Source organism: Pyrgilauda ruficollis, unplaced genomic scaffold (genome assembly GCF_017590135.1).
Source record: "Pyrgilauda ruficollis isolate IOZ18807 unplaced genomic scaffold, ASM1759013v1 scaffold39, whole genome shotgun sequence".
NCBI lineage: Eukaryota > Metazoa > Chordata > Aves > Passeriformes > Passeridae > Pyrgilauda > Pyrgilauda ruficollis.
This window is the reverse complement of record NW_024525378.1, coordinates 6137030-6151517: the sequence shown is the minus strand read 5'-3', so window position 1 is coordinate 6151517 and position 14488 is coordinate 6137030. Positions and strand designations below refer to the sequence as shown.

Sequence of the window (14488 nt, the reverse complement as noted above, 5' to 3'; positions counted from 1 at the left end):
ACAGAAGGAAAAAAAGAATTGTGCAGTGGAGAGCAGGAGGCAGCAGAGAGAGCGGGGAAAATCAAAATTAAAGTAAATCAAAGGGCGGAAATTCCTCGGAGAAGGCCTTGGGCTTCAACAAAGCTCGTCCACATTTGCAGCACTTCAAGATTACCCAACAGTACCCTGATGTGGGAAGGTCCCAGCAGACCTCAGCAGGCATTCCAGAGGAGCCTTTCTATTAAAAAACAAAAACTCTTCAGTGTCTCCATCCCCGTTCGCAGTGGGCACCGTCCTGCCTCGCAGCGCCCACCCCGCAGGGAACTCCTACCCAACTCTTCCCTGCTATCTGCAAAGCCAAGTTCATGTTTTCCTCATAATTTTCTGCTTGCTGCAACCCTCTCCCCCACCGTGAGTGCTGTTTGACCTGCTGAACGCTCCGGGACCCCGGGGGGAGACAGAGGGAGTTGTGACAGGAGAGGAGAGAGAGGATGAGTCTCAGGATGAGAATACAGCCTTGCTTGTATTCACCAGGAAGAAACAACAGCACCCAGTGTGCAGCTCTGCAGACAGGGAACACCTTTTGTGGTGCAGGGAGAGAGCAGACCCACGCAAGGGACAGGATCTGGGGATGAATGGGGATTCCAGGGTGTGCTTTTACCTCACTTCTGCATTAGGAAGTTACCAATGAACAGAATCTCAGCACAAAGGTTTAATTTCAAGGGGACGCTGCTCTTTCACCACAGCTGATTGCACTTGCAGCTACAAGCCTGGCACGCCCAGCTGGGATTAATGAGAAACTGGAATGGATCACAGAGCACAGGGGAAAGTTGGTATCACCAGATCTTCCTCTCCCAAACCTCTCCTGGCAAACCTGGTACCTTCAGTATTCCAGGCAGATCCTGGAAGGGTTCTCCCCTCATGGCACTTGACCTTCCAGTGAGATGGGCTTCTCAAAAAAAAAAAAGAAAAGACAAAAAATAAAGGTGGAAGCATCTATTAGGGTGGTCTCAAAATGACAGAGAAGTTTCTTTTCATCCTCTCCAGAGAGCCTCAGACATCCAGGAATTCCAAGGAATTTAAGAAACATGTTCAGAGGTGTCACAGTGCTCCAGGTTACAGTTCTGCACTGACTCAGGCAGGAGAGCCCCTCCAAACACTCACCCAGGCAGAGGGAATTCAGCAGTGGCACTTCTGGCAGCACCTTCCTCTTGGAGAGCTCCAGAAAGGAGAAATCCAATGGTCTGCAGTAAGGCCAGACCTGATTTTAACCTGATTCACACCTTTGCACCTCAGTAGCAGGTCTCCATTAAAGAAGTATTTTAGACACAGCTCACAGCTTTTCTGCTGTACCTCAGAAGTCTTTTAGGAGATGATATATTGTGGCATATGGGTTTTGTCCTCATCTAAATTTTTGTATAGAACCTCTTGGTCTATGAACAGATACTGCTTTTCCTTTCTAGAACATGCTGCATTTGAATTTGCTGAGCTTTTGACAGACATTTAGGTAGTCAGACTTGCAATTTGAGGTAGGGAAACACTAGAAATATCTGCTTTGCAGGTCAGGGTGCTCCTTCAGGTGACACATTTTGCCCCAAGCCACACAGGACATCTACAGAAAAGCTCGAAATTCGAGTCAGGAGCCCTAAATTCACTCCTTTAATCACACATCCACCCCTGAGGCACTTCATTCAGGTGTCTCCAGTTGGACTTGCTACTTCCTGTATTGCAATTATATTAATTTCTCTCTTAGTAGTGCTCCAATGTGCTGCTCACTGCATTTTGCACAGGAATGCAGTGTTGCCCTTCCTAGGCTGACCAAGAGAATATTTCACTACAAAAATAAATAATGTCTAGTTGCTTCTGGCACCTCAGTCCAAGCATATTTATCACTTTTGGCTGATCAGTGCCTGATTCAATGTCCCTAAAGCACAATGGGTTTATACCCAGATGAATTCAAAATGCATTTAATCAGGTCTTTGCTAAATGTGCTCCCAAATTTCACATCTCATGAGCACAACAGTACTGACTCTTAGAGCATTATTCCACTTCACTGTGCAGACTGATACAATGGATTTTCCTCTGCATGGATTATGTCAGTGAATGTGTGTTTGTACAAGCAGGCTCTAGCTTTAGTTCTAGATTTAGTTCATCCCCAATGTGCTGCTGCCTACATGTGTGGCAGTCTAGGATTAACACTAAAAATATATTTATATTTTATCAGAAATGAACAAAAAAAAATCAGAACGACAATTTCACATGTGAGTTCAGTGACAGAAAGAATCTTCCACTATTTAAGCTCTCAGCTCTGCTGCCTGAGCCTTCCTGTCCAGCCTCCACAGGGGAAGTACAACAGCTTTTTTGGGCCCAGAAAGAGAAGTCCTGGGTGGCCTCTAGCAAAGAAAACATTGCTTCATGGTTTGCTCCTTCCCCAGTGTGTGCTGGGAACAGCTTCATCATGGGATGGAAAGTAAAGAAAGAGAAAGAAGAACTGTCCATATCTTTTAGTTCTTCAAAGTAATTTCGAAGTTCCCCATTCAAAAAGCTGACATGAAACCAGTGGCAGCTCCTCTGGAGAGAGGGCAGTTTGGGATGGGATGGGATGCCTCTCCACTGAGACAGCCCACAGACACTTCAGAAACAAAAATCACATCTTAAAACTATGAGTAGATTTAACAATTGAACTCTAAAGAATTAAACACCATAGAAACGTTTCACACTTTCTGTTTTTCTTTCCAAGGGTCCACAGTCCACTCACTCAATCCTGTGCAAAGGTCATGTTACTATGGATATGACCTGCAAGAAATGTGTTGCCTCAGAGCAGCACAAGTCACATGAACAGGCTGAAAGCCAAGACTTGCTGATTCACAGTCCTGTAGGATTTTCATGCTCGTGCTGGGTTCAGTGCAGAGCAGTCCTTGTGCCAGCCTATGTTCGTCCTTTGAAAGTGTTCATGCAGGTGTAGCTCCCAGAAAACTTGTGGATTTCTTCAAGTGCTGCCTGGGGGAGAATGCTGGTGTAGAAGCAGAAAGAAAAGGAGCAGATGAGACAAACCCCTCAATCTGTTCTAATGAGAGAGGTGTAAATATGCATTTATGGACATAAATACACAAATGTTCAAAAGCCAGCTAGTGAGAGACACAGACAAAACTGGCATCAGTTTCCTGCTCTGAGGAGGCTTACAGGGAGGAAGTTCCACCCAGTCACTCTTTCTCTACAGAAATATTTATCCAAAAAAGTCTGTAAAAGCTCTAACTTGGAAGATACCATTATGTTTTACTCCTTCTAAATACAATACTCTGATATATACAGATTTAACCTGAATTCTCTGGTTAACCTGCCATCTGGCTGTGCATGGCATGTGGCCTCCTTGTCCTAAAGAATGGATAGAGACCTGACTTCCTGACAGCTACTGTAATGGAAAATAACCTATTAATTCTCAAAATAAAAAGGAACAGCCCTTTTTCTTGTTGACAGAATTTCTGGTAACTTTTACTCCAAATTTTACATTCAGAGCAAAGCATTTACTGTGAATTATTTTTTCTTGTTTTTTTACAAATTTTACAAATTTTACATTCAGAGCAAAGCATTTACTGTGAATTATTTTTTCTTGTTTGAAATGCAATACTGAAATTATTTTCCACAGAAGTCTTATTGCCTTGTTTTAGTTCCTGACTGCAGCAGCTTTTCCAAAGGCTTTAGTGCAAACTGTCATGGAAACACAACTGTGAATGTCCTTCCTCTGTGCTTGTTCCAGAAAATGAAGTTATGGTTTTTTTCCTTAGGTACCTTAAAATTTCAGTCCTGGTCATACACAAAAATATTGATTTAATAGTTTCACTGATGTAACATAGGCAATGCTCTCTAAATGCAGGTGGGATGTCCAGGCCTTATAGTTCAAAAATGCTGCACCATAAAAAGCCTGGAGTTCAACAAGTGACTTAATAAATCCCAATCAACTACCTGTGCAAGTTAATGATTATGAAATTCCCTAGACAAAAACCCAGTTTACACCTCAGGAATGCAAATTTTGGGAACAAAACTGGTTTCATGAGGGGTTATACAAAAAAAAAAAAATCTCCAAAGGGAATTTCAAAGTGTCTCCCTTTTGCTTCCATGACTGTCTTTCAAGGGAAGAGATGAGAGAGCAGTTCAGTCAGCCTGAGCTCTGCCTCAGGGAGCAGACACAGAGCCAACCTTCCCTAGGTGGCCAGGCTATTGCTGGGCAAAGGAAATACTCACCTTTTTAGGATAACAAGAACGTGCATTGTCCATGGAAGGAGCAGGAAGGCTTGATTCATCTGAACAGCTTCTACCGTCCTCCTAGCCACTGTCTCTGGCTTGAGAGGAGGAAAAAGGCTAGGGAACCTGAACAAAGGAAATAAAATAATTACAGCTGAACCAACTCCTCCTTTGAGGTGTTACTGACCACGTCCTGTTACTCTAAGTCATTGCTGGTAACTGGCCATCAAACATGCCCAGCACAGGCTATGTTTCTTAGAGGCAGAAAATTCCAGTTCCAGCCAAAAATGCCCAAAAGCAGAAAGGCAAGTTCCCATTTAGCTAAACAGTTAAGAATGTACATGTTGGTGCCCTCAGGGAGAAGTGGCAGAGAGTAATCAGAGCCCTGATTCAGGGCTTTTCTTAATTTGAATGCAAACCAACACCAAATGCTGTCTTTTCAGTGATGGTGTTTTTCCTTTTACTCTCTGTTCCTCTTTGCTTGATTCAAATCCTTGACAGGTGAAAGACAAATATTTTCCTCCATTGCTTTTAATACCAAACATAAGGCTTTTCCCAGCTCCTGCAAGAGCTTGACACTGCAGATTTTCTTGACTAAGAGAGCACAAGCTGTATTAAAGGTTATTTTACCCACTTTAAAAGATTAATTTGGACAGCCATTACTTGTTCTCTTGGACAGAGGTAAAAAGGAGGTACTGATAGTCTCACTTCAGTAAGTGGCTGTCATTCCTTTCAGTGGGAAAGGATTAAGTATTCCAGTGAATAAAGAAGGAACTTGTACTGTTAATTCTCAAGTAATTTGTAGACTCCTCTTTCTGCATGAACATTGCAGACCTTGCAGATGGCTTCCCCTCCCTGTCTGGTATGGCTTGAACACACGCAGGGAAAGCCAGCTTCCAGCTCTCTCAGCAGCAGTCAATGTCTCCCCAGCACAGGGTGGTGCAGGAATATCCCAGCACACTGAGGGAACCAGTCTGATGGGTCCCAGGTGGCCTGAAGTGACCCTCTGTTCCCAGGCAGCCAAATGAGACATCAAATTCTCTTAACTAAATGAAGCATTAATTAGGAGTGTATTCTGATGATTCATTTAAAATGAGATGCTTTATTCTAGCTCCCCTGGACTGACCTGATTCTCATGCCCTGGAACATCTCTGTGCTGGTGTGGAAGGGCAGGACTGTGGTGGCATTCACCCCAGGACAGTCCAGCAGCCCCAGGGTCAGGCTCTCCATGAAGGCAAAGGATGAGGCTTTGGAGGTGCAATAGTCAATGGCACCAGGGATGGCTGACAAGGCCAGGACAGAGTTCAGGCAAACAATGTGCCCATTCTGGAGCTCCAGCATCCTTGGCAGGAATGCTTTGGTGGTCTGAAGAATAAGAGAGTTAAAAGAAGAAAAGAAAAGAAAAAAAAATTGCTTAGCAGTGATACAACAAAAATAGCACTGACTGAAAAAGATAAAGGTGACACAGACACAAGCCCAAGTGTTCCTGTTCACTATGTAAGCAAAGGAGGGGCAGAGGACCTCGTTGTTTTGTCATTTTCTGAGATTCTAAGTGGGCAAAGTTTGTGTAGAAACACAACAAAAGTCTTTCCTAGCACATACATAAGCAGTACCCCCAGATAGAGGCCATGAACAAAGTGCCTTCTATGCTTAAGAACTTTTACAGGATAAAGTCTTCAAGTAAGTGATGAAATCACAAGAAGCTCTTTTTAATTTCTATTGTCTGATTCAAACTGGACTGAGTTTCATAGCTCCCTTCCCTGTAGTCCCACACTCCTCTGATGTTCCCTTCACATCACCACACAGGAAACTCCTCTGTGAGCTCAGGCTTTGACAAAGACATCAAATGTTTTATTGGAAATCACAGAATGGGAATAAAGAGCATCACTTACTGAGTACTACTGAAAAAATTATGTTGGTTTTTTTTTTTTTATTTTTGACCTCTTTCCTCCTGCCTTTGCCCCTCACATTGTTTTTTCTCTTGTTTTCAAGACAGACTGGTTTTACCAAGCATCCCTTAGAAAGATCTACTGGCTGTAATGTGTCACTCTCCTTCCCAACTCTGAGTACATGGGACACAAGAGCTTATCTCACCCAGAACTGCCCCAGGGTGTTTATGTGCTGGGATTTGAGCAGGGCATCATCGTCGCTGTCCATCAGGCTCTTCCCATGAACCACAGCAGCATTGTTCACCAGGATGGTGATGTCACCCACCTGCAGAAAAAAAAAAAAAAATTTTGTGAAAAAAGGTATCTCTCCTCACAAATCAGCCATTTCCATTAGAGCTGAATAGCCATTAGTGCCCAAATACATTGTTATTTTCATGGTTTTTGACATTCTTGCCTATGGGCCTTGTAATCCTTTGTATCACCTCATACAGATAGCTGGACTTTGTACAATCTTGTCTGTGTGGTCACCCTCCTTTTTTCCCAATATGTTTTTTTTTTTCCCATCAAATACTGAATCACAAAATCACAGAATTGCTAAGGTTGGAAAAGACCTCTGAGATCACCAAGTCCAACCACCAATCCAGCTCCACCACTGTGTTCAGCACTAACCCACCTCCCCAGGTGCCACATCCACATGGATTTTGAACACTTCCAGGGATGGTCACATCCACTACTGCCCCGGGCAGCCTGTTCTGATGCTTTACAACCATTTCCATGAACATGTTTTCACTAATATCCAATCTAAAACCTCCCTTGGTGCAACTTGAGGCCATTTCCCGTCATCCTGTCCCTTGTTCCCTGGGAGCAGAGCTGGACCCCCCTGGCTGCTCCCTCCTGTCAGGGAGCTGTGCAGAGCCAGAAGTGCATGGCACTATTTAAAGTGAAAGCACTTTGATTCGGAAGAAGCAAGGATGAAGGTGAAGGCTAATAATGGAAGTTTATAAATGCAGCTGACATCTTAGCACCCTGTGTCTTTCATGCTGTCCTTCATTTACCCTCCTGGTGCTCTCTCCTCTCTTAATGCTCTGTTGTTTTTCCCCCTGTGAGCCAAGTGCTGCTGAGAGCAAGCTGAGTTTGATCCATTTACGTGCCTATGGGTATAGAGGGGGCTGTTATTTAACACTGAAATTTGTGAAATGATCTATGAAACCTCCAGGGTGAACTCTGCTAAGGGGCAGGCTTTTATAATCTGTGCATTATACTCCACAATACGCATTTTATATATAAAATACACATTACACATAATGAGTCTCCCCCTCCAGAGTCTCCTTTTCCCACAGGGAGCCCCCAGCTCCCCCAGCCCCTCCCAAGCAGTGTTTTTCCCCCTGACCTTCTCCCTCACGGCCTTGGCCTGCCGATAGACCTCCTCACGGTTCCCAACGTCGCAGATGAAGTAGTGGCACTCTGTCCCCATCATCCTGATCTCCTCCGTGGTCTCCTTCAGGCACTTCTCAGTCCGACCCCACAGGATGATCTGCAGCAAGAAACTTTTGTTAGAGGCGAACTGCTTCTGTTTCGTATCTGAAATAATTAAAGCATGCTTCTGACTTGAACGGTTTGATGGAAATCTTTGATGTGTTTTCACTGCCAGGGCTGTTGTTTTGCTTCATTTAAGAAAAGCAATGACTTTCTGTTACATGGGGAGTATCAAGTGGGACCTGTGCTCCGCTGCTGATCTTCTGTTTACAGATTCTTTACAAGCAACACAAGCTAAAACAAAAACTCACATCTGAAGTCTAATGTGACTGGTATATGGAATATTTGGAAATTTTTCTGCATCGTGTCATTTCAAGTCTCTGCCTGTTTTTGCTATACACATGTACAGAATGACAAATTTATTTAAAACCACAAACGTTCCTGAGTATCTGGTGTCTTCTATACTTGTTTTATGTATGGAGATAAAATCTGCTCTGTAGTAAAATGTATTTTTTCAGCCTAGGAATTACTTCCAATGCTGATTGCAGGCTGGTGTCTCACGTGCATTTCAAACAAGGGTTCATCCTAAAGTGAGAAATTTCAAGCATGAATTTATTTTGTAGCTCCTATATGCAGGATTTCACTTGCCACTGCCTTTTAACTCAATAAAAATTAAACACTGCTTCTTGTACAAAGAAAATTCTGAATATTCACAGAACAAGCATTCAAACAATGGAGCATGGATGTGATTTACAATGAGACATAACCAGCCACCCCTATCTGCGTTCCTACACCATCAGTGAGGTCAGAAATAGAAATAACTTGAAAAGTCACCAGGTTCATTAACTTTCATCATGGGGCTTTGTCCAGTACAATTCTTTCTAGTGAGGCAAAAACATCAAGTTTGAGATGGGGCTTCCACCACTGTCCTTCAAACATTAATCTGCAGCTAAACAGACATAACCACAATATTTTTTCTGAGTACACAACCTTATTTGCTACTATTTTAAGGCTACTGGAAGGAACATCATTTCATCTCAGTTACTTAAGATATCTATGAATGAACTGATCTATGGCTTTTGCTCTTCAACTAAGTCTTCTCAGCACTTATCATGTTAGAAATGGTGAGTCACTCTTGTTCTGCAAAAAATACATTGCTGAATGGAGCACGTTACTGCAATCAGCTGACTGTTCTGTGACTCTAAGAGCAAGATCCAAAAGAGAGAGAAGAAATGGTTGCTACACTGAAAATTTTCCATACACACACTATTTCCAAGTATGTGTGACCCAGGAACAGCTCCTTCTCACACTACTGTGTACTGAGTCTGTATGAATCTGACCAGTATATTGATTTTTTTAATGGTTAAAAATAAGTGCACTTACACTTAAAAGATTAAAAGAATCTTTTGAGTTTTCTGAAAGTTGAAAGAACAGAAGGAAAAAGGTCTGAATTGCATCACTGCTTATAGCTCAGTCCCTGCAATTATCTTAATAACAGCAAGATAAACATAAAATTATGTGTGCAATATTCTTACCCCACAACGAATCTCTGGCAGGGAGCTTTAACATGCTTATTTTTAAGGACTAGCTAAGCTTATCTCATAACTGGTACTAAAACTAATCTCTGGCAGGGTCAAAGAGCCTTTAGTGTGCCCAGCAAGGCTAAAATGCAGAAGTACCCGAATCCTTAACCACTTCCTAAACAAGTTACATTTACAATTAATCCCATTTCCATGTCATTAGCACATCTGTGAACACAAACACACCCAGACTGATAAGATTTATATCCTCAAATTCTCCAGAGCACTAACAAATCTGGTTAACCAGAAACTTCAGAGTGTGTATAAATATGCCAGAGCCATTTCACGGGAAATCTTATCTCAGGGGAAGTAATTTTCAAGGAAAAAGCTGTGATCACACTTAAAAACTATAAGAAAGCATATGGCTGAAATTGCAGCTTGTGCACTGGCCTGGCTTCTAAAGTCTCAGCGTATCACCCTTGGCCATCAGGGCTTGGCATCTCCTCAAAGCTTGTAAAACTGATGGCTATTTACTCACTTCTGATCCCAGGGCTAGACCGAGGAATATTTTTCATGTGTACACTGCAGGCTTGAAGGGAAATCAAGAACATGTGAGAAATTTCACAAGCTCTCAGGAAGTATTTACAAAATACTGTTCAGCTGCGAGCACACGCACACTTGCTCTCCCTTTCACAACCCACATGGAAAGGGGAAGGAAAAACCTCTGTGGAAAGGGGAAGAAAAAGCCAGCACAAAATGTCAACTGCAAACATCAAGTCTGATGCCCACAGAGTTTTGCATCCGGGTGAACTTCACCCTCTTTTCAGGGTTGGATTAGTCAATGTGCACACTTAAAAATGAAGTGACTTGCTGAAGAGTGATGGAAGGTAGGACAGGAAGAGGAGAGAAAGAGAAATAAGGTGTCAGACAAGGAGAGTGTAAGGCAGGAAACTGTGCTCACATATCTAACACTCCAGTGCTTCACACTGCTATTGCTAAATAAAAAGTAGATCCCTCACTCTTCACTTCAATCTGTTTCAAACATCCACAGAGCCTCCTGTTCCCAGGAGCTACCACTGGTGCACGGAATGTCAGGAAATATACATGGAAGAATAGTTAAGCAAAGGACGACCTGTCAAAGGAACATCTGTCTGTGATGCAAGTCTTGGATATACTATTTTTTTATGCCCCAACAGTTTCATTGAGACCTTTAATATCCTATAGGCAAGTCTTGCAAGGTGACCCCGTTAAAATCTGGGCCATCTGGGGAAGGCAGGATTTGCTGTTTATCCTGCTGACAACATTCATTTCAACACTGACTTCTTTCCATGAGACGTTTTCATGTCTTTGATACTGTCCACACTCAGGTGAAGGCTTCAGCCTGTGTAAGGGAAAGGCAGTAAATAAAAGACCATTCTTTTGTGAGAGGTCCCTGATGAGCCAGTGGGAAGTGAGGGCTCCTGCCGTCATTTCTGCTACTTTTTACAGATGGATAAAACTCAGAACTCAATACAATGTGCTTTTGGTCCAACTTCAAGCTTGACTGCTCCTATGAGATCATATGAGACTTTAAATTTCTCTCTTACATCTGGCCAGACTGAATTGGCACAGGCTTCCCCCCAGCCTCCCAGGACATCAGATCTTACAGCGAGACAAGTCTGGAGTTGCTGCATTTGTCTCACAGTTGAGGCTTCTGTTGTTGCTGAACATCTTTAGGAAGGGCTTGGTTTGCAGTCTTTCTGCATAGGCAATACAGCAGTTTTCTGATCTTTCTGATGTTTTCTGGGTCCTTTCTCTCCTACTGCCTCCTGAGATTTGCTACAAACTCCTCAGTTCTCTGTGCTCCCGCATTCGCCCTCTTCTGCAAAATGTGCCATTAGTGATGATCATCCAGTGCTCCTGAACAAACCCTTCTGCTCCCTGTTGACCTGATCAGCCACTGTGGCCTGGGGTTGTTTGCTGCTGCCCCATGAGCTCCAGTTACCCAAACATTGGCTCTTCACTTCCCTTGGGATAAAGGAATATTACTCTCTGCTCAGTAAACACCAAGAAAGGCACCACTTTACTTCACCCTGCCCCAGCTGGGATTCGAGGGCTCTGCAGTCATGCAGAGTCCAGAGATGTGGTTTCAGAAATGGTCCATTTTATTAGGAAACACAATTTTTCAAATGTAGACATGGGGCTCAGAGTCTGGTCTGTCTCCTCTTTCCTTTCTAAGTGCAAGTCTGAATTGGCAGTAAGTATGTCCCAAATGGAAGCTGAGAATGACTCCAACAGACACAGAAGTTCCTGTCTGGACAGAGGAAAATAAGAAGGAAAAAGGAGAGGCACTGTGTTCATGATTTCCCAGCCTGTCAGGATGCTGCACAGCCACCCATTCACCGTTAACTTAGTGGTGGACAGAGGAATATTTAATTTGCATTTTGGACAAATTCTTGGACAGTTAATTTTCCATCCTGGAAAGAATCCAGCCCTTATTTCTTCCCCCTCTTCATCTCTAGTGATCCTCCCCTGCCTGTTCCTGCTGCACCAGACACTCTCTCCTTTCACAGAGTTACTGACCAGAAAATTGGCCAGGGCAGGTGTCCGGGGAGGTGGATAATCCTGCTCCAAGGCTTCCTGCCTGTGCTTACCTCGGTGTGACCCCGGGCTGGCAGCAGCCAGGGAGGCAGGTGGAATGGGAAAGCCATCCTGACACTCCAGGCTGCCGGAGGAGCAGGGCAGGATCCCGCCACTGGACACAGGGAAGAAGAGATTTATGATGATGGAGGAACTCTGCGTGCCCTCCTCCCCTTGATGAACTTCAAAGTAGGCAAGGGCTGTGACATCACACTTGGTGCAGATTTTCCCAGGATTTATTAATGGATTTTTGCAAAACAAACCCTATCTGTGGATCTGGAGTCACAGAACTCCTTATCTGACCTTAGGAAAATCCTTTCAGCTGAGGGGCAGGCACTGCATCCTCTGCTCCCAGAGGATTAACTCTGGATCCTTTAACTCTGGATTTAATCTGGATCCTTTAACTCTGGATTTAATTTAATGAGGCCTGTCCCGAGGTCAGAGGGGACTCAGAGGGAAGGGTTTTGCTGCTCTTGGACCAAGGCAAGGCTGTCCAACAGACCTGCACTGGCTTCGTGCCAAAAACCCCAGTCCTGAATGCAGGGCCAAAGCCTGACTTTCACCATAACACAGGAAGAGTTATGCCTCTGACCACCGCAAAATCAGATAAAGCCACTAATTTATATAAACTGGTCTAGACTGAAGCTGCCATCAACCACAATATAAACATGTGATCAATGCTTCCAGAGACTGAAGGCTATTACTACTGCAGGACACAAGGTTAGAGCTAACTTTACATCATTTACAAGGCTAGTTAATTTGTTCAGTCCGATTTTACTGCTAGCACAATTCAAGAACGGCAGCAAAGGAATGTTGCCCTTTGACACTGTCAATTATTTTGGCACTGTATCTCCAGCAAACCCACTGTGCTAGAATTTCTGGCTCCAGTGAGCTGGAGCAGTACTGGAAAGGTGTCCCACCACAACTGCCACTATTGGGTTGTATTTGAGTAAAGAACTGCTCACTCTTGGTCTGTTACAGCACAAGGTGGGCTGTGATTAGCAGATATAACTTCCATTCCGAAAGTTTCTCCATTCTACGATTCACGAAGCAATTCTCTGATACAATCTGAAGACACTGAAAGATTAAAGTGTTGCAGAGAGACACAAATGCCCTTCCTGCCTGATCTCATTATTGCTGCCTCCACAAATCAAGCACAACTCCCAGCCCCAGATCAGCAGCGATAGGAAGTAGTTGGTAGGTCAACACATTTCATTCCCCCTTTCAACCTCCTTCCTAGTCCAGGGGAACAAAAGTTGCTCTGTGTGAGCTGGTATTTGTAATTGCACAGACCTTTGTTCAAACACAGAAAGCCTTTCTGCGCCCAACACTCAGAGTTCCTGCATACTTTTAGGAAGTACAAAGTGTAGATAATCCACTGAAGTATGCCAGCCTTATCCCCCTATATTCACAACGCCTGGTACTACTAACTCACAGCCTGTCCTCGGAAAAAAAACCGCATTCCAGTGTGTCCCATAATCCTGGCAGAGTTGTGCATGTCGTGAGAAAGGGAAGTTAAATCCCATAGCCTCAAAAGCTCCACGTCCTTTGCCTGTCAGTGGCAGATTTTCTCCTCCAGCCCTTCCCCTCTCTTGGCCCCAGGCAAAGGCAGACAAGTTCTTTCAGGAGTCCTCCATGGGAGAGGCAGCTCAAGGCTCATTACTGGGAGAGGGAAAGGTGTGGCCCTGCAGTGTGAAAAGCCAATCTTTGCTTTAGAAAGGGAAAAAAAAAAGAGCCCTGTGATGCCTGAAGTAGGTCAAAATACTTAACCCAGCCCCTTAGTGACACTTCTGTAAAGGTAAGCAAATAAAACAGGCCAGTGGAGAATTTCTCTCAGTTCCCACAGTGAATATCAAAGCTGGAAAGGACAGGTATGAGAAAAGTTGCATGTTAACGTGGAGAATCAAGAGAGTAAGCCTCTGTATCTATTTTACATGCAAGCTTTTCAAGATTACTATTTAGCAGTTGTAAAGCCTGTAAGAATTGAATTTAAATTTAATCCTGCCACCCTGGTAAACACAAACCACAGACTTTATTATAAACTGGTTTAAGTCCAGGAGTAACATATAGTAATGAGATTAAAAGTTAGGGCTAAAGAGACTTCAGAAGGCGACTGAAGGAGTGAATTCCAATCATTTTAGTCTGGAGTCAGAACTTTTACTAGTTCATATATTGGCTTAGCACTCAATGGGATTAACATTATTCACCTAAACAACAGTCAATTCCAGATGTAGCCCAGTCATCCCTTTTTCCCTCTTAAAGAAACCAAACAGCACCTAAAAATAATCACAGAGGAGTACGTCAACACCTGCCTGCTGCTCAACAGAGACCTTCCTTGGAAAGAAAATGTGTGATTTTCCGTGTGCACACAGGCATTTAAGACCAGCTCCCTGTGAAGGAGTGAACAAATGCCCACTGTTCTCACAGCCAGGACTATGTAAGGACAGGTGGCCCCACGCTGACTTTTTTTTTTTTTCCCAGTTTTTTTTTTTTTTTTCCCGCAATTGCTTTCGTCTGCAGCAGGAGCTGCTCTGCAGACTGCCCTGGGAGCAGGGAGGAAGGGCAGGGGTGAGAGGGTGAGGCTGTTTGCGAGGGGAGGTCAGGCAGCCTTCACAGTTCCATTAAGGCCGGCACGGGTCAAGCCCGGTGCGCGTCCCGGCAGAACGCACCGAGGGCCGCAGGCTGTCACCCTGCACGGTCCCTGGGAGCATCTGTGGGGTACAAAGGGACAGAGTGGTGACGGTGAATGGCCTGGCAGCCCGT

General features: G+C 44.0%; 1 protein-coding gene across 2 annotated transcripts in view; it reads right to left on the bottom strand.

Moving 5' to 3' along the window:
• Positions 1-960: 960 nt before the first annotated feature.
• The window catches only part of DHRS3 (dehydrogenase/reductase 3), a 29014-nt gene continuing 15486 nt past the window's right edge, over positions 961-14488 (bottom strand). For both annotated transcript variants that reach the window (XM_041476591.1, XM_041476592.1), the window contains exons 2-6: positions 7501-7644; positions 6316-6435; positions 5348-5586; positions 4222-4347; positions 961-2992 (exon numbers count right to left, since the gene is read on the bottom strand). In XM_041476591.1, the coding sequence (XP_041332525.1) occupies positions 2908-2992; positions 4222-4347; positions 5348-5586; positions 6316-6435; positions 7501-7644 (714 nt within the window). In that variant the 3' untranslated portion in view covers positions 961-2907. The remainder of the gene's footprint in view (positions 2993-4221; positions 4348-5347; positions 5587-6315; positions 6436-7500; positions 7645-14488) is intronic.